The 20,610-nt window shown below is 47.1% G+C and overlaps 1 protein-coding gene and 1 non-coding gene across 5 annotated transcripts in view; both read right to left on the bottom strand.

The window, feature by feature from the left end:
* Positions 1 to 839: 839 nt before the first annotated feature.
* Positions 840 to 20,610, bottom strand: part of ZNF496 (zinc finger protein 496) — a 36,932-nt gene continuing 17,161 nt past the window's right edge. For all 4 annotated transcript variants that reach the window (XM_045850611.1, XM_045850610.1, XM_045850607.1 and 1 more), the window contains 4 exons: positions 10,201 to 10,333; positions 9,675 to 9,782; positions 8,557 to 8,670; positions 840 to 2,652 (listed from right to left, as the gene is read on the bottom strand). In XM_045850611.1, coding sequence (XP_045706567.1) covers positions 1,910 to 2,652; positions 8,557 to 8,670; positions 9,675 to 9,782; positions 10,201 to 10,333 — 1,098 coding nt within the window. In that variant the 3' untranslated portion in view covers positions 840 to 1,909. The remainder of the gene's footprint in view (positions 2,653 to 8,556; positions 8,671 to 9,674; positions 9,783 to 10,200; positions 10,334 to 20,610) is intronic.
* LOC123826612 lies at positions 5,611 to 5,773 on the bottom strand. The gene has a single exon (XR_006787089.1). It is a non-coding gene; the product is annotated as a U1 spliceosomal RNA (small nuclear RNA).

Genomic DNA, 20,610 nt, shown 5'->3' with positions numbered 1-20,610 from the left:
TTCTGGTTGACAAGCTCTTGGGCAAGAGTGCAGGAGAGTGGGGCAAATACATAGCCTGGCTTCTACTGGAATTTTCCCCTCCCATGGCCTTCAGGATTCATCTTTCCCTTTCCTGGCAATCAATAAAAGAGGCCAACTACTTAGAAATGACGAGCCCCCATGTTTATTTCTTGTCCAGGGTCTGACCTGACAGTTTTGTTGCATGTACTGCTTCTCAGTGTGTAGGTATGTCTACACAGGCACAGTCATCAAAATTAGAAAAACCTGTGGCTCTTCCACTGGGCTTGTGGCAGTGGCATCTCAGTGTGAAAATGACATGAGTGACAAGGAGTCTGGCTGCCTGCCAATGGACTTGACATACAAATAACACAAAATGCACACCTGACGGCTGTGATTCAACCACCATTGCACAGCCCCTGTGCTTTCTTGACACTGAACCTGGCCAATGGTTTACATGGCTGGAGGCCTCAACGCAACATTCCTCCCAACCCAGAACTCCAGGCCACGCCTTTTCACGGCTCTGCTGCTTCCAGTGGGGTGGGGAGCCAGCCATCTCAAATGTCTACTGAGTCATCTGTCCATCCGGGATGAGTGGTCTGGCGTTGTGGATTGGATTGTCTCCCTGCCATCCTAAATTCATATTTACGTCCTGACTGCAGTGCATCAGAATGCAGCCTTTCTCAGAAATACAGTCACCACCACAGATATTGCCAGTTAAGACAGGAATACACCGGTGTAGGCAGCGGTGCCCTGGTGCAATATGGGTCCAATATGGGATGGGTGTCCTTATAAAAAGGGGAAAGAAATTTGGAGACAGGTATGTACACAGGGACACCATGTGAAGATGAAGGCAGAGATGGGTTGATGCTTTATAAGGAATATCGACCATCAGCAACCCCCAGAAGCTGGGGCAGAGGTGTAGAACAAACTCTCCCTTGCAAGGAACCAACATGCCGCCCCCTTGACCTTGGACTTTCAGCATCCAGAAATGAGACAATACATTTCTGTTGTTCTAAGCCACCTGTTTTTGGTACTTTCTTAAGGCAGCTCTAGCAAAAGAATACAAACAGTAGCCAAGTTAATGTGTATGCAGAGCTTGACCTCACAGGGGGCTGCTCCACACAGCCCCTCACCCAGACAACAGGACTCTTCACTGGGCCTGAGCTCCCCATTCCCGACACAATGGCCCAGACAGGGGAACTTAAGTGCCTCTCACATGATGACAACTGTTTTCACCCCACACCATTTACCAGGACGTTCAGGGTACACAGAAATGACATTGGGCAGGGGGTGCAACATAGTTTAAAATGGGGTATTGCCCTCAGTGACCTAACAATCCCTAATAAGCAGCCACCATCACAAATAAATGTAGGACACAGTTCCCCTGTGAGGAGCTTACAGTGCCCTGGGGATGGGGGTGGGGGGATCCCAACCCTGAAAGGAATGCCGCATAACAGGGGGTGCTCCTCAGGCCTGCTGGCAACATGGTCTGCCAGGTGGGCCGGGCCCTGCTCCCCAGAGCCTCTCTCTAGCCATTACCTGCCCACAACTTCTTGTTCTCAGATGGGAAGTGGTTACCCTGGAACCTCAGGATGGGGGTGAATGTTCCAACAGGGCTGCCTGGCAATGAAGTGAATTGTGGCAAGGGATAGACCCCAAGGGGTGATGGCAGTTGGAGCAGCGCAGTCCCTCCGCCTGCTTGGGAAGCACTGAACGAGGTTCTCTAGGACCCAGAGAGACCGGGCTAGTCCAAGCTGGTTGCGTGCCTTCCTCCCTGCTTTTTGTCACAGCAGAGACAGAAGAAATGCTCAGTTGGCCACTATCTCATTTCTACCTGAGAGCAAAGGGCAGGAGGATGAGGTGTGTCCTGGGGCAGGTCCATCCTGGTCCTGGGAGGGTCTGGCCTCCGTTAGTAGGAGTTGAGCGCCTGCTTGGAGCGGCGCTTCATGTGTAGGCGCTGGTGGCGCAGGAGGTCGGAGTTGTGCAGGAAGGTTTTGACGCAGTACCGACACCGGAAAGGCCGTGCCTGGTCCTTGCCGTGCACACTGCTGCGGTGCCTCGCCAGGTGTTCAGGCCGCTGGAACAGCTTACCGCAGTCACAGCACTGGGCGCTCAGCCGGGCCCTGCCCTCGGCCAGTGGTATGTCCGGCCCCGCCGCCCCCTGCTCGCTTCCCATCACCGGCCGGGGCCCGGAAGGCGACAGGTGGACACGCCTGTGGCAGAGCAGGTGGGAATTGAGGCGGAAGCTCTTCCCGCAGGCGCCGCACCTGAAAGGTTTCTGGGCCTCGTGGGCCTCAAGGTGCCCGTCTAGGTCCTCGCTGTCACTGAACAGCTCCCCGCAAACCGAGCACTCGTGCAGTTTCTCCTGCTCCCTGCGGCTGCGCAGGTGCCGGATGAAATTGACCCTCCAGCGGAAGACCTTACCACAGTTGGGGCACACGTAGGATTTCCCTGAGGTGTGCACCTCGCCCCCAAGCGGGGCACCATTCTGCTGCGGGGTGGGGGTGCCAAGCTGCTTCCCTGTGGGGCTCCGCGGCTCATCTGTGCAGTAGGGGCCTAGCTGGGAGTCCTCGTCCCCAGAGCTGGACAGAACGATCTCGATGGTCACCTCCTCATCCAGGCTGTCCTTGGGGGGTGCTGAGTCACCTCCAGCTACAGGAAAGCAATGAGGTCACTTAGAGTTGATGCTGGAATAGGTTATGACATTGGAGGCTGTGGGAAGAGGGTGAATGTATTGTGCATTGAGAAGGACATGGATTTGGGGGGACCAGAGGATGGAGTGTTAAGAGCTAAATTACACCCCCTAAAGATTTTTATTATGCTGAAGTCATAACCCCATATACCTAAATAGGATATCTGGAGTTCAGCTCTTTCAGAGGTAATTAAGTTAAAGTGAGATCCTTAGGGTGGGACCTAATCCAACCGGCATCATTACACATTACAAGAAGAGATTAGGACACAGAAGTGCAGAGAGACAACCGCGTGGAAGCACAGGGACAAGACGGCTGGCCATCTACAGACCAAGAGAGGCTGCAGGACAGCGACCTCACCCCTACTTCTGACACCAAGATCTCAGAGCTCCAGCCTCCAGGACTTTGAGAAAGATAATTCCTGCTGTTTGAGTCTCCCCATCTGTGGCCCTGTGGTGTGGGAGCCTTAGGAGACTGTGCACAGGGAACAGCCCTCCCTCATCGGCAAACGTGGCCAAAGACAAATGCAGGGTTGCTAAAAAAGGGGCATAAACAACGGTTAGTGCTCTTGCAGGCCATCCACACACAGGTAGTAATTCCCACCAGATAAGGTGGGATGGAGGTGTTCCCAAAACACCAGCCAAAGAGTAAGACCAGGAAGCTTCAGCTCAGCAGTGATGAGTTCAGAAGGGGCTGTGCGGGGCAGTGGGGGAATCCTCTGAATTGGCTGCTAGGCTAATAGGAAAACAGTAAAGACTTGTGGTCTGACTGCATGCTTGCATACATATTAAATGGTGTAATCTTCAAACAATAACCCAAGAAGGCAGCTCTGATTCCCATTTCTGTTTTAGAGGAAAAAACTTAAAGGAGAGAGAGAGAGAGAAGTTGCCCTGGCTGCGAGGGGAACTGAGCTCAATCGGGATTGGGGACACCGAAGCCTGTGGCAGTGCTCTGTGAGCTGGGCAAGACTTGTGCTAGGCTAGCGCAAACTCCTCAAGGACAGCACCCCGTGCGCTGGGAATAGATGATGGGTGCTCCCCTTGAGCTTGAGGGGCAGAGGAGAGAAGTGGGGAGGGCAGGAAGCCAAGGGGGAAAAAACCAAAAAGACATTATAAAAATGTTTTGTCATGTTAGGATCAGGAGGCTTTCTTACAAGACATAAAACCAAAAGATGAATAGAGTATTACATTTTAAAACTGAAAAACTGCCCTGGCTAATGTGGCTCAGTGGATTGAGTGCTGGACTGTGAAGCAAAGGGTCACTGGTTTGATTCCCAGTCAGGGCACATGCCTGGGTTACAGGCCAGGTCCCCAGTAGGGGGCACACGGGAGGCAACCACACATGGATATTTCCCCCCCCCTCTTTCTCCATCCCTTCCCCTCTCTCTAAAAATAAATAAATAACATTTTGGGCAAAAAATGTGAAAAACAAATGTGCTGAGACAACCCATGAATTTTACAAAAAGAAAAATGGGAGGAACTATGTGCAAATAAGAGGCAATGGACTCAGAACCATAATTTTGATTGCATAGAAACAGTAAACCATTGCTTAGCAGAGTGGACTCAAGTCCAGGCCTTGGGTCTGATGCCGCATTTGGCTCCCTCAGCTCTGCAGTCTGACAGCCACGGCAGAATGGAGACATCAGAGGACCTGCTATAGGTTGTTTGTGCCCCCCCACAAAATGTGTAGGTTGAAGCCCTCTCCCTCTGAGGTGGTATTAGGAAGTGGAGCCTTCAGGTGATTAGGGTTAGATATGTCTTGAAGCTGAAGAGCATGAGTGAGCAAGAACACAAGTGAGGAGTGAGCCCTCCCCCACACAGAACACACTGGGACAAGGCCCGGGGAGCACAGGGCAAGAAGGCAGCCATGAGGTAGAGAGCCCACCCTACTCTGGACTCTGCCAGGGCCTCAGTCTCAGGCTCACCCACCTCCACACTGTAGGAGAGAGATGGGCTATTTCAGCTGCCCTGTCAATGGCTTTTGCTCCATGAGCCAGTCTGACTGAGATAGTACCTACCTACTTCAGAAGGTACTGTACAGAAACAGTACATAAAACCTCATGAGGACCATACTCTGGGGGGCTCGAAAACAGAGCTTACCCAGGGTAAAGGAGGAACAGGCAAAAATAGAAACTAAACAATAACTACCTGATCCACAGAGAAACCAACTCAGGGCAGCATTCTAATGCTGGTCAGTGTGGCACCGACGGATAGCAGTGGCAGGGAGCGGGGGTTGGTTCTTGCATGAGTCTCCACCGAGGTGGAGACAGGGACGCCTCAGCTGCTGTCAGAGGGAGTGGCAGAAGCTACTGAAATAAAGACAATGCCTATCCTCTGATATCCTCTCTCCTGTCCTCAGGCAACCTGGGATTCTGGACATTTCAGTATGTATTCTGTGTCAGAGCCCAGGAAGGGCAAGAGTGGCTGGAAGCCCCTGGGTAACTACCTCCCACCCTGCCTAGCGTGAGGCTGCTGTGGGAAGGTAGGGGTGGAGGTAGCCCCAAGTACACATGGGACAGCACGTAGTAAGCAGCAAGCATTCGTCCAGGACACTGAGCTGCCTGTGCTCTGCCTGGGGAGGGGCCACCCTTGGCCTGTAGTAGGCACCTCCGAAAACCAGTGGTGAGGGAGCTCCAAGTGTGTGGGCAAGGGCCATCTTCCTTCTGGATCTGTTGTAACCCTAAAACCCATTTTGTCTACACCTGACAGGGTGAAGGGAAGTGGCACTGAGCCCTGTATAGTGCTGGGTGCAATTACAATAACAGACAAATCTTGCTCCAAAAGGCATCTCGGGTAAACAGATTGTGTGTGAGTCAGTACCCACAGCTGTGGGCAGTCTCCATGACACAGTAGGTTCAAGTAAGAACCAGAGACTAATATAATATTTTATGTCAACCAGAATTTTTATTTTATTTTTTTTTCAGGGGAGAGTGTGAACACAGTCCCCCACACCACAAATTATGTAGTCGAGTTTCCCACATTTGGGGAAATCACAGGGGTTAGCACATCCGGAGTGCAATGGATAAGCCTCGTCTTGCAAAAGCCACCTTCGTCATCATGGTATCTCCCCTGCCAGGTAAGTATCAACTGGAATTTTTTTTAAGTAGAAAGAAAGAAAGAAAGAAAGAAAGAAAGAAAGAAAGAAAGAAAGAAAGAAAGAAAGAAAGAAAGAAAAAAAAGAACCAGAGACTCAGGTTTGGTGCTTGGAAGAACCCCTGAACAACAAGGACATCAAAGATGGCTGGCAAGATGGAGGCGCAGGTAGACACACTGTGCCTCCTCGCACAACCAAAATAAGGTCAGCAACAATTTAAAAACAAGATAACAACCAGAACTGACAGAAAATTGAACTGTATGGAAGTCAGACAACCAAGGAGTTAAAATAGACACATTCATCTAGACCTGTAAGAGGGGTGGAGTTGGGCAGCTGGGCGGAGAGGGGTCGAGGCACAAAACTGTGGCACCGGGTGTGTAAGGCATCCCGGGTGCAAGGTTGCAGTGGGCGGACCCTGGGCGTACAGGCAGCTGGCAGACCCACCGAGGGGGCGACTGTGAAGCAAGGCACTGTGCGCAAGGCACCTGGCTGTCTGGGCGATTCCACATTCTCGCGCAGATAAACCAGGTGATATTGGGCAGGAAGACAGACTGTGCAACTCAGGGTCTCAGTGCCGGGAAACAGAACCTCGGGACACTGATTGAAAACACCTTGTGGGGGTTGAGGCACAGAGAGATACTCCCAGCCTCCCAGGAGAGTGCATTGGAGAGACCCACAGGATCCTAGAACATACACAAACCCACCCACATGGGAATCAGCACCAGAAAGGCCCAGTTTGCTTGGGGAAAGTGGCAGAAGGGACTGAAATCCGACGGAGAGGAGCAAGTGCCATAGTTCCCTCTCGGACCCTGCTCCCAAATACAGCGTCACAACCCAGCCACGAGGGTTGCCCCGCCCTGGCGAACACCTAAGGCTCTGTCCCTCACTACATAACAGGTGCGACCAGACCAAAAGAAAAACAAAATGGCCCAAACAGAAGATCAGATCAAAGCTCCACAGCAAATACAACTAAGAGACCAAGAGACAGCCAACCTATCAGATGCACAGTTCAAAGCACTGGTGATCAGGATGCTCACAGAATTGGTTGAATTTGGTTGCAAATTAGACGAAAAAAATGAAGGCTACTCTAAGTGAAATGAAGGAAAATGCACAGGGAACCAATAGTGATAGGAAGGAAACTGGGACTCAAATCAATGGAGTGGACCAGAAAGAAAAAGAAACAATCAAACAGAAAAGAATGAAGAAAAAAGAATTCAAAAAAATGAGGAGAGGCTTAGGAACCTCCAGAACATCTTTAAATGTTCCAACATCCGAATTATAGAGGTATCAGAAGGGGAAGAGGAAGAGCGACAAGTGGAAAAGTTATTTGAACAAATAACAAAGGAGAACTTCCCCAATCTGGCAAAGGAAATAGACTTCCAGGAAGTCCAGGAAGCTCAGAGAGTCCCAAAGAACCTGGACCCAAGGGGGCACACACCAAAGCAAATCATAATTACATTACCCAAGACTAAAATAAAGGAGAGAATCCTAGAAGCAGCAAGAGATAAGGGGACAGTCAACTACAAAGGAATTCCCATCAGACTGTCAGCTGATTTCTCAAAAGAGACCTTATAGGCAAGAAGGGGCTGGAAAGAAGTATTCCCAGTCATGAAAGGCAAGAACCTACATCCAAGATTACTCTATCCAGCAAAGCTTTCATTTAGAATGGAAGGGCAGATAAAGTGTTTCTCAGATAAGGTCAAGTTAAAGGAGTTCATCATCATCAAGGCCTTATTTTATGAAATGTTAAAAGGATTTGTCTAAGAAAAAGAAGATAAAAAACATGTATAGTAAAATGACAGCAAACTCACAATTATTAACAGCCACACCTAAAACAATAACAAAAACAAAAGCAAACAAAGCAAACAACTAGAATAGGAACAGAACCACAGAAATGGAGATCATATGGAGGGTTAAGCAACAGGGGAGTGGGAGGAGGAGAGAGGGGGAAAAGGTACAGAGAATAAGTAGCATAGATGGTAGGTAGAAAATAGACAGGGGGAGGGCAAGAATAGTATGGGAAATGTAGAAGCTAAAGAACTTATGACACATGAACGTGAACTAAAGGGGGGGAATGTGCGTGGGAGAGAGTGTGCTGGGTGGAAGGGAATGAAGGGGGGCAAATGGGACAACTGTAATAGCATAATCAATAAAATATATTAAAAAAAAACCCAAAAAGATGGCTGGTTATATTTTAGTCTGCCTCTGGAAGTGGTGACTTTTACTAACATGACCTGGAGTGCAAATGTGTGTGGGCCACCTGTGAGGGCAGGCGAGGCACATGCTCTCCAGTGTCCCTTCACTTTGGCATTCACAACCCTGCTCTTAGGTGCAAGATTTGGCCCAGGATTCTGGCCCTGTGCTTGGGTAAGAAACACATTCCTACATGGCCAGCAGCGCCATGGCACACCTGCTTCAGCCTACATGGGAAGGCCACAAGGGGAGGGCTGTAGGTGGGAGCTCAGCTGGGAGAGACCCTAGTAAAAGGGAATCAGCACCTTTGGCTGACAATCGGTGGGTTGGCAGGGACCTGAGTTCAATCCCTGGCCCTATCCCCAACAGTAAACACGCACGCACATGCCACACGTGCACACTTCCATGGCACACACAGAAAAATCGCACACCACACACGTAACCTGCCATATAGCAGACATCACACATGTACCACATGCCATCACCACACATCTGCACACACAGGTGCACATATATACATACCACACACTCACATACACACACACAGGGTACACCCCATGCCTTCCCAGGCTCTCCTTACCTGGGCAGGTGCTCTGCACAAGAGCTATCTGCTGGCAGGCCTGGAGTTCTGGCACCTGCAGCTCCTCCCGTCTTCCTCTTTCTTCCACCAGGATTGGCTGGAGACTTGGAAAGTCTTTCCAGAGAAAATGGAAAAGTGAATTTGTTGTGCAGCTGCAGCACTACCTAGGGGGCCTCTTAACAGATGCCAGACTGTGACCCAAGGGCAGCCCCTTGATCAGTGTTTGTAGATAAAATGAATTTGTAGACAAACGGCTGACACCACAGACACGGGCTCTGAAGCTAGATGGCATTGGTGTGGGTCCTGGTTCTGCCCTGCCTACGTGACTGTGAATGAGTGCCTGCCCCATGGTCATTTCCACTTCTGTGGTGCGATTTCTCAGGCCCCAGTGCCCCCCTTTGCAGAGACACAGGCGGCAGAGCCTGTCGGGGCAGACAAGGCAGGGAGCAGGCCTCTCAAGAGGCCTGCATGCTGGTTCCAGGGGAGGTGGGGAGCCACACCTGACTGAACTGTGCTGGCTCCAGTTCCTGTAGGGGAAGGGGTGTGGGCTGCCACTGATGCCATACGAAGCTTTTTGTCTTAAAGGGGCAGTTTCTCAAGGTATTATGGCAGAGTGGTTAAAACTCAAGTTCTGGTGACACAAAAAGCCCAGGGCAGGGGGACTGGGAAATGCTGCTGCTGAGCAGTGCTGTTGTCAGCCGAGCCCCAGCACCCCATGCCCGAGTTTCCTCACCTGTAGTACATGGTGGAAGGACTAGAGGATGAGACACCTGGAGGTCCTGTGCCTGGTCCTCCTTCTCTCCCTGACCTAAGAGGGGTGAGACCTCACTTGTGGAGGGGCTACTGGCATGTCAGCACAGACCAAGTGCTATTCACAGCAGAGGACAAATATATTCCCATTGTGTCCTAGTCCCTGGTTGAGGGAGTGCAATCCCCACACCTGCCAAAATAAAAACCTACATTCTTTCTGTGAGGAGTCAGGGAAGAGACAAGATGTGTTCTACGAAGACAGTCTGGGTATAAAGAGGGATGTAGAGAGATGGCAAGGAGTGGTCCACCTCTGGCCAGTAGCACCTACCACTCCACTCTGTCCACCCAGTGGTGGAATCATGACTCACCCAAGTGGGAGACTTGGGTAGCATCCTTCCCCTGCAGGTCCTGCAGCTCTGGAACACGTGGCTCATTCTCCTCCCCCTGGGAGAGGTCCAGCTGGGCTGCTGGGTCATCTGTTCACAGAAAAGGGGAGGACACATCTTCTTCAGGGATCCAGAAGGACCCAGGACAGGCCACAGCAGTGAGAGGGCCATGCAGGGCTGCAGAGATGCAGAAAAGCTGGAGCAGGCAGGGAGGGCGGACGCCATGGGCTTGGGGCAGCTCTTCCAGGCCCATGCATTAATTAGGGGGCCACACGTGAAGAGGCGCAGGATCAAAGGGAGAGAATAGTGATACAGAGGAACCTGTTATGTTTGGTTTTGTATACAAAACAGCCAGCAAGCCTAATTTACACGTGAAGGCTCCTCTGCTCAGTGTGCTTGGGGTCACTGAGTGCAGGTGACCTCCCATCAGCATTGTGGGGTGGTGAGCAAGATCAGATGCAGGCCCTCCATGTCCCTGGTCTCAGGAGAGGGCCGAAGGACATCTTACTTTGAGGCAGCGAGACCCCATAGTCCTCTCCGATGATGAACTCCCCATAGAAGCCAGTCTGAGCAGGATCTAGAAGGGACCAGTCCTCTTCTGAGAAGCAGAAGATCATGTCCTCAAAAGGTGATACCCGCTTCTGAAATCATAGGAGAACATGGATGCCTCAGTCCAGGGATAAGCTGGGGCTGAGGGCATGCACACCCCTGTGATGTGCGCATGATAGGGAGCTCGCAGAGGGTTGCTCTCTGGGACTCGCCTGGGATCCACCTTGTTCCTACCGGGTTTGGCCAAATCTGAACTGAGAGGACTCACCAGTGGCCAGAGGTGTGGCGAAAAAGGCTCTGCTGCTCAGTGCCGGCAGCACACATGCGCACAGTCCCAGGCCTGCCTCGAGGACTGTGGCCATCATGCCACTTGGGCACCCTGCTGGCAAGGCGATGTTCCATTTTTAGAGTTTGTCTGTACAAGCCCCTTCACTGCAGCACTGATGATCATAGATAACAGAGGCCAAAGATGAGCTCTCTCTGCCTATCATCAGAGTAGTGACTAAGCCCAGGACACCCTACCAGGCCGAGCACTCCTGTGGGAAGGAACGTGGGCCTCTGCACTGAGGAAGCCCTCCGAGTGTGTGTCACATGGAAAGCACCTGTGCACAAAGTGCCCTGGGCTGCCCAACACACAGACTGGCCAGCAGCTTCCCAGTGGGACCTGGGGTTAGGTACAGCTGGGAGGCTTCTCTGACACTTCGAGTCACCCACCAAGGGAATGTGTCAAATGAACCTTAATTTTAAAGAATGGTGGGATACCCATACAATACCAGGAAATCCTAAAAATAAAGAAGTTCCTTACAAAATGAAAACACAGATCTTTGCCCATTGAAGCATGAAGTATTAGGATCTCAAACCTCCTATAAATATTAATGTGACAACAGATTGATGATAACAAAAGATGTCACTGAAAAATTAATCTGGAACCTTAATTATTTGAAAGAATATTTGGGAGAAGGAAGATGTGAAGGATAGAGAACTCCTGGTTGAGCAGACATTTCTGTTCACACTGTCAAATACCAGAAGAACAAGCATACATTGTACCTCTACTGAGCATGTCAGTGACTGTGTGCCACTCACTAACATATGGGTGGAGGAACTGTCTGCAAATACGTTCCCTGGATATTGGCTTAACAAGGGACATACCTTCTACAATTACAAAGCCTTTAAAATAAAATACCATTTTGGGTTGTAAAAAATAATTCCTTTATACAGTCCATTAGAAAGGACTTCAAAATAAAATTTTAGGGGAAAAGTACAACCCATATAGTATTGTATAATAAATCTGTCTAAAAAATAAAAAAGTTCATAATACTGTACATACATGTCCTCTTATCTGCCCAACTCTAGACCAATGACTTTCAACCAGTGCGCCATATGAATTTTTAAAACATGAACTACCTAAGTCAGCTGCACTGACCTCTTTTCCCTCAGATTGTCAAATAAAAAAATGACAACAGCCAACACAACAATAGTCATCTGGTATGAATGAATGAATGAAAAATGTACTTGTTTTTTTTGGTCAGATCAGTGGAAAATATATTTTTGGTGTGCCACAGAATTTAGTAATTAGTATACATGTGTGCCCTGAGGTGGAAAAGGTTGAAAGTTGCTGCTCTAGACCATCACCACTTACTCAATGGCTATGCTGGGGCTGGGATCAGGTGTGTACGCGGGGAGACAGGGTTGGTAAAGGACAGTTTCAGCAGATGTCCCCTGGTGCCTTGGCCCCCTCCCCCACACGCACAGGTTTTCCCACATTCACCCGGAGACAGAAGACAGCAGAACAATGGGCACAAAGGGCACAGTCAAATAGACTTCAAATAGAGCCACCGAGTTCCTGGCTCACCTACTTGTCACGTTCCCCGTCTCTCATATAGGATGGTGGGCATGTTACTCATCCCCCAGGTCACTGGGGACTTGCAGGTATCACAATACATTACCCCAACAAGTGTCTGTGTCTTTTGCAGCCCCATGTGACAAAGAACTGTCAGTCAAAATGGTCTAGAAACTGCTCTACATTAGAATAATTCAGCATGGGTTCAATAAGACCATTTAGTGTCTTTTGAACTATGACATAGTATTACCTTTTCAAGGAAAAAAGTTATGAAGACCCTTACAGGTGACTGTGACAAGAAGTTAGGATTGGGTATTGCTGGGTGAAAGCTCTCTAGTGGGCCTTAGGAATCTTGCTAAACATAAATTGGGTCCTTAAATGTCAATCGTCAGGTATACAAGTGAAATTCAATAGTTTCATGTTTATGTGACAGCAGTCATATGCTTCCCATCAGAAAAAAAAAAAAGAGATTAAGTGTAATGCTCTCCTGGGTCCTTGAGGAAGTTTCTAAGTAATTTTTGGGAGAAAGTAACAAGTACACCCTGTGACTCAGTAATTCCAATTCCAGGACATTTCCTAAGGAAATCATCAGGGATGATTGTGCAGGCAAGAAAGAGTGTGCGTGAAAGAACGAAGAACACACTAGCAGAATCAGGCGTCAGGCTTCTTCTTTACGCCTTTCTCCAGTGTCTGTGGACTCACCCTAACTGAAACCAAATACTCATGTGCCTGTCTCTAAGATACAAAAATTGTAAACAGGTTAGTCTTTGCTTTTGGTTTTCTTTGGAAGGGCAAGGTGGGTGGGTTGCAGACGCTTTGGCTGATCTCTGAGTTTCCCTTGCCTGCAGCCCCACCTCCAGACCCTCCCAGAGGGAGGCTGCTGATTGGGTTTGGTGTTTCTATTCAGTGCATGTCTTTTAAACTCCAGTTACCTCTGAATAGAGCTTGAAACGCCATCAAAGCACTGTTTCATATGTTTTGAAATGCTGAGCTTCTGTTTAAGGTTTATTCACATACATCTATGTAGGTCCAGTTCACTAAACTGATGTGTAGGATTTCAGTGTGGTGATTTTACCCATTCTTTTGTCAATAATGTTTAGGTTTTTCCCAGTACAGATGTTCCTCGACCCGGATAGGGTTTTATATCCCAATAAACCATTGTAAGTTGAAAACAACCTAAGTTGGAAATGCATGTAACACCACACTGCAAAGAACGGGCTGCTGGCCCCCGGGCTCGTGCGGCTGGCCAGCTGCGCTCACTGTACTCCCCAGCACCATAAGAAAGCATCCTCCTGCACATGGCTTGCCTGGAAAAACATCTAAATCCGAAAGTATGGTTTCTACTAGATGCCTATCACTTTCCTACCATGGTAGCTTGCAGCCGGCTGTCCTTTGCTGTTGCCAGCAACGGTTCAGTGAACTCTTGTCTGTCTCCCCACATGTGCCAGTGTGGTTCTAGGGCAGGAGAGTCATTGACCACTGGGGAAATGTGCCCACTGACAGGAAACATGCCTCCACCAGCACTGGGGCTGTCCAAGGTCGAAGATTCTGGCCCCTCAGTGGGAATGCAGCATGGGTCCCACAGTCCTGGAACTGCCCTTCCCTCCATGAAAATCCCTTTATGGGTTCATTAGCCAATGGGCTTTTTTCTTCTTTGAGACCCTTGTTCATAGTCCTTGCTCATTTTTCTATTTTCTAATGGGTTGCTTTTCCTATTTTTTAACCAGCTTGTTTTAAATTGTAGATATACCTCATTATTCAGCAATATTAGCAAGATAGGACAAACAGCAAGAAAGTGTTTACCAAAATAGGATGGTGACAATTTTGATTAAAAAGCTACAAAATCAGAAATGTGGTTTTGGAACAAAAATAGACCAACACCAAAGAAAAGTAAAAGTCCAGAAACCAAATTTGGTACACATAAAAGTTTAATCTACAAGAAAAAATACAGCGCTAGTAACCATTGGAAAGAGAGATGACTTTTATCTGATATAGTTGGTTGAACGTTCAGAAATAAAACTAGATTCTGATTCTTGTTCACAACTATTACAAAAATGAAAACACTAATACATCAAAAGGAAAAAATGGCTATCAGAGATTAACAGAGATGGACCACAAGAAGAGCAACGGGCAGATGTTCACACAAAAATTATAAATGCCGACAGTAATGAAACAGCACTAGGGAGACTGGAAAGCCAATGACACAGAGAACAGACACACACTCATGAGAGGTGGAGAGGGAGGGCTAAGATACACAGAGCCCTAAAACACGTGGAAGAACCTTCCATGTCAATGAAAAGGGAAGGAAAGCAAGAAAGCAAGTATTAAAATATATGAAAAGCTCACATTCATTAGTACACAAAAATATGAATATAAAACACTATTCTCTTTTTTTTAGATTTTATTTATTCATTTTTAGAGAGAGGATGGGAGGAAGAAAGAGAGGGAGAGAAACACATCAATGTGTAAGAGAATCATCAATTAATTGGTTGCCTCTCACAAGCGCCCAACTGGGATGGACCAAACCTGAAACCCAGGCATGTACCCAGACTGGAAATTGGCCCGGTGACCCTGAGCCACCCTTGGTCAGGGCTAAAATACTATTATCAATCATTGCTTTGATAAAGATTAAAAAAGAAAGGTGATGAAATTTCAACAATCATCTTGTCATTACACATAAATATGTATTGGAAACACTTTAAACACTTTGACCTAGAAGCTAATATTCCCACAACTCAATCAGAAAATCCTCTGGAGTCTTCAGAAAAGCTACTGTACCAATAAGTAAAATTAACAAAGTTTCTGGATAGAAAGTCAATGTAACAAAAACCAATTGTATTTCATTGTTTCTATATAAACAACTAGATGAAATATATTTTAAAAACAGACTGTTTATAATAGCATAAAAAACCATGGAATTCTTAAGAAAAATGTTTATAAAACATGTTCCTCAAATGAACACTGAGAACAAAGAAATGAAGGATTTAACAAGATGTCAATATGGCCCACCACGCGCTATAGATTCAATGCAATCCCGAGCAAAAACTTCAGGAAGATTCTAAAGTGTATATGGACAAGCAAAGCACTTAGAAGCAGCCCAAAGAATTTTAAAAGCTGGAGAACTCACAGTAACCAGCCTCAAAACACACTACCGTTACAGTGATATTGGAGTAAAGAATAAAAACAAAGCTTAATTGAGGTTGGGCCCAAATTCCCAGACACGTGTGGACAACTGATTTTTGACAAGGGTGCTGAGGAATTCAAAAGGCAAAAGGAAATCTTGTCAGTGAATGGCGACAAACAAGCAAATCCAACACAGGGCCAGGGAAGAGAAAGGAACCCCATACCTTGTATCATACGCAAAAAATAACTTCTACAACCATAAACCTTCCAGGAAAAAATTCTTTGTGAACTTGAGGTAGACAAAGATTTGTTAGGACACAGAAAGCATAAATGATTAAACAAAATCAATAAACTGGACCTCATCAAAGTTAAAAATGTTTAATCTTTAAAAAAACATCATGAACACAATGAAAAGGCGAGCCACAGAATGGAAGAAAATATTCCCAGTACACACATCCGACACAGGACTTCTATCTACAATATAGATACTTTTAAAAGCTCTTAAAACACAGTAAGACAGCAACCCAGTAAAAAGGCAAAGCATGTGGACACTTCCCAAATGACACATAAATGACCCACAGCAGATGGAAAGATGCTCAACTTCATTAGTCAACAGGCAGTGCTAAATTAAACCGCAATTACATTATCTCCCCTCAATAACCAGAATGTGCTTTTGTAAAAAAAAATGACAACACCAAAGGGTGGTGAAGATATGGTGTGCCTGCGACACAGTGAGTGGTGAGCACTATGCACAACGGCCACAGCCACATGCCGGCTGGCCCTACGACAGCCTCCGCCCGAGGCCCCTACCTCTGAGATGAAAACATTCGTCCACAGAAAGACTTACATGTGAATATTCACAGGCACTTCATTCACAGCAGACAAAAATTACAGTGAAGCCAATACTTATCACCAGTTGGTCAGTGGGTAACCCACCTGTGACGCGGTTGTGCAGTGGAGTACTATTCAGCAATGAAAAGGAAGAAACCGCTGAAACACACAGAGAGAAGGATGCTTAAATCACTGGGCTGAGTAAGAGAAGCCTGACCCAAGATGTGGTGACCCACATGACTCTATTTACATGAAACTTGGCAAGAGTGAATCTACTGAAGCAAAAAGGAGGTCAGTGTTGGCCTGGGCACGAGAGCCCGGCTTCACTGCAAGGGGAACAAGAGAAATTCAGGGTGTTGGGGATGCTCTGTATCTTGATTGGGGTACTGGTACTCAGTGTAGATACTTTTGAAAAACCCTCTACATTTTGCATTTAAACAGGTGAGTTATATATAACTCACAGTTCAAAATCTGTTACAGTTCGAAAACTGTAGACACCATTTTCATTCATCATTTTGGTGAGGATTAAAAACAATGCTGCCCTGGCCAGGTAGCTCAGCTGGGTACAGAGTTGTCCAGATAAGCCAAGGTTGTGGATTCAATGTCTGGTCTGGGAACATACATGAATCAACCAAAGAATGCATAAATATGTAAAACAACAGACTGACATCAGTCTGTCTTTCTCTCCCACCTCTCTTAAATCAATAAATAAAAATTGTTAATAAAATAAAACAATGTTGCCCTGGCTGGTGTGGCTCAGGGGACTGAATGCCAGCCTGAGAATCAAAGGGTCGCCAGTTTGATTGCTGGTCAGGGCACATGCCTAGGTTTTGGGTCAGGTCCCCAGTGCAAGGTGTGCAAGAGGCAACCACACATTAATGTTTCTCTCCCTGTTATTCCCTCCCTTCCCCTCTCTAAAAATAAATAAAACCTAACAAAAGACAAAATGAAACAATGTTGATAGGAGCCCTATGGGGCACACTACGTCGATGCCACCCTGGAAAGGACACAACCAGCCTGGCACTCCTGCCGAAATGTGGGACCTGAACCTCAGTGAGTTAAACCTGACTGCAGTCCAGCCTTACTCTCCAGAGTTACCGGTGCCACAGCAAAAAGGGAAAGAAACCCAAGGAGGAAACACGGGAGCCAGGACAACAAAATGAGAGCACAGCCTGGAATGTATTGTTTAAACGCTGCATTTCCAGAGTGTGACAAACGCACAGTAAGTCCCCATTTAATGCTAACGATAGGTTCTTGTAAACCACTACTTTACACAAAACAAATAAGGAAACCAATTTGATCAGAGGCTAATTGATATAAACTAGACCAAGTTCGTAAGGCATATTTCTAGTCACAAAAAAATCACCAAAATTCTAAATGAAGACCCAAAACACTTCTCCCATTAAACCTTGAAATAAATGTGAGCTGACAGACATTTAAGATTAGTACGAACATGTAAGACAACTTTCCCACGTGCTGATTCCTCTTCAGGGTCGTGGGGGCAGGAGCCTTGCTGGGCGGCTCAGGGCACAGACGGGACCTGGCCTGAACGGGGATGCCCCTCTGTTTCAGGCACTCACAGCCGCCCACACCCACACTCAGACCAAACGAGAGAGGCACACCAGTGGCCCTTGTGCATGTCTTTGGGACAAGGGAGGAAACTGGAGACCCCAGAGGAAGCCCACACAGACGTGGGGAGAACGGCCAACTCGACACAGACAGCAAGTGGCCCTGACCCCAGTCAGGAAATGGCTTTTTCCCTCCTTAATGTTGTAATGAAAGGACATGAAAGCTATGTTATTTGAGAACCTGATGTATTGTGGTTAAGTAAGCAACTGTCCTAGCTTTTAGAAAATATACCTCTATTTTAATAGATAGTGGGGCACAAAGCCTGCACCTCACTCTTTAAAAATTCAGGAGAAAAAGGTGTGTAGGGACAGGAGGTGAGACAGATAGGGAAAGGGGGAGAGAACAAATATAGGGAAATTACAGTGAAGGTTATTTGGAAATCTCTGTACTAGTCTTTTTTTAAAAAATATTTTGTGTATTTACTTTAAGAGAGAGGGGAAGGGAGAGAAAAGAGGGAAACATCAATGTGTGGTAGCCTCTTGTGTGCCCTCTACTGGGGATGTGGTCTGCAACCCAGGCCTGTGCCCTGAGTGGGAATAGAACCTGTGACCCTTTGGTTTCCAGGCCCATGCTCAATCCACTGAGCCACACCAGACAGGGCTCTGTACTATTTACTTGTAACTTCCCCAGGCTTGAAATAAATTCCAAAGAAAAAGTTAAAAATAAATAAGTAGAATATTTCAAAAATGTCTAGTTGATAATTGAGAAACAATAAAGTGCAAAAAAAAAAGTCTACAGTGTCAAAAGACAAAGCCAGCCCCATTTGCTATTGTGGTACCATTAGCCTAGCAGGCCTATGACCTTGTTAAACAATGCTTGTCTTCTAAGCTTGTCACCAGGAAAGGGTGAAACAAGCTCTTGCTGGAAGCAAGAACAGAACTAATCGCGCTCCCTACAGCCACAGGAGGAAGATAACTTTGGAACTAACTACAGCCTCATGTTAGCCCAAGGGCCAAAACAACAGCAACCACCCCCTCACATTTTTTAATCCAATTATAATCCAGTAAAAACTCAAAGCCCTCACCCCTCAATGCTGGTGTTATCTCTCCACACCATGCCCCTCTTTTTTCTTGGACAGTGAATAGAAATTTTATTTTCTACACATTTTTTCTCTTTGTGAACCTTTCATAGCCCAGGTCACTGACGACCTCACCACAGTTGAAATTGGAAGTTTGAAACAGGGCTTTTCAAACTCCATGTACCTATGACTCACTTGGAAATATGGGCAAAAGTACACATTCTGTCTGTGTTGGTCTGGGGTGCAGCCTGAATGCTGCATTTGAAGGGGTCCCCACGTGGCTATGCTGCTAGGAAGAGGCCAGCATGGGGGAAGCCTGTTCCCTGTGGACAAGCTACACAGAATGGCAGACAGGCCTCTGGAAGCCACAGGCTTAGAAGAGCAAACTTGATGTTGGTCTCAAAGGGGATCAGATAACCTACTCCACAACATGCCAGCTTGGCCAAGACTGTTTTGAGCTGAAGCCAACAGAGAACTAAAGATCTCAGAAAAAGTCATCTCATCCTCCCTTCCTTGTCTGAATTTTCCTTTATCCAGGGATCCCAATCCCCATTCCTACCTGGAAGGGCAGATTGACCCTGGATTACCAGGCAGAACTGGAGACTCTCATTAACCCAGGTCAGCATAGCAAACTACTGAATAACCCTTATCTTCCATCAGTGCCCTGGGATATTTCCCTGCCCACAACTCTGCTCCTTGAGGCTCAAAATCCTTTTCCTTTGTCTTGTAATTTCTCCATGACAATGGTAAATAATCTCTGACTTCTGTCTGGGACTTTCATTTGTGAGGCAGGTAAAATCAGTAGTTGTCTCCTGGGAATCTCTCTTGTCAGTTTGCAGGGCGCTGGCCACTGAACCTAAGAAAGTAGAGAAAAGGAGGTTTTCCCCTCCTGGACAGTCCTTCAATGCAGAAAAGATGCTAACTGCCCCCACCTTTCATAAGCAAAATATGAGAGGAATCTGGGCCTGGGCCAGCATGGGGTGGGCGTCTGGCTCTGCAGAGTCCCAAGAAAAAGTAGGCAGCATGTGCTATCAAAAGAGATAGGTCTTTTTCCTGCTTTGACCCTTGGTGGTATCTGCAAAGACATAGGAGGAGGACACTCACAAACCAGTGGGAAGCCAGCCAGAGTGCCAGCGCAGGCATCCGGGCAGCGGCCCTCCAGTTGCCCAACGACAACCCACCAACAGCTCTGGACACCCAGCAAGCCACAGACACAATGGTGAGGCCCAGAAGACAGCACATCGGACATCTGCGCATCTTCAGAGGTGACTGGGGACATGTAAGATGCTTTTGCTTTCTAAATCTTGCCAGTTTTTACAATAGAATCTTCCAGTAAGGGAGGGTGTTTTTTGCTTCTTTGTATTCCAAATAGCTGATTTGATTCTTGGCTTTATCTACTCTACTGTTGATTCCCTGTAGATTATATTCTTCATTCCAGTTAGTGTAGCCTTCATTTCTGACTGGTTCTTTTTTAAGCTGTTGACAGTCTCACTAAGTTTATTACATTACATACCTAAAACTAATGTAATATTCAATGAAAAAAAAAAAAAAGAAATTTCTATAGGCACCCAAACTTTCAGCAGCCACCACCCTTATCAGTTAGCCGTCATAAATATCTACGCCAAGATCCTCCACCAGCAAAAAGACTATGTATGATTCACTGAAGGCTCAGATGATGGTTAGCAATTTTTAGCAATAAGGTATTTTTTTTATCCTCACCCAAGTACATTTTTTCATTGCTTCTACGGGGGTGAGGGGGAGAGAGAAACATCAGTGTGAGAGAGAAACATCAACTGGTTGCCCTCAGGGGTCAGTGTCTGGAGACTGTATGCACCCAGGCTTGAGATCAAACCTAGGTTTATGCCCTGACCAGGAATCAAACCAGCAACCTTTCAGTTACAGGACAATGCTCCAACAAACTGTGCTAC

The sequence above is a fragment of the Phyllostomus hastatus genome, unplaced genomic scaffold (genome assembly GCF_019186645.2).
Source record: "Phyllostomus hastatus isolate PE091 unplaced genomic scaffold, TTU_PhHast_1.1 phas_contig_81, whole genome shotgun sequence".
Taxonomy (NCBI): Eukaryota; Metazoa; Chordata; class Mammalia; order Chiroptera; family Phyllostomidae; genus Phyllostomus; species Phyllostomus hastatus.
The sequence above is the reverse complement of the archived record's forward strand: the minus strand, read 5'-3'. Positions and strand labels throughout refer to the sequence as shown.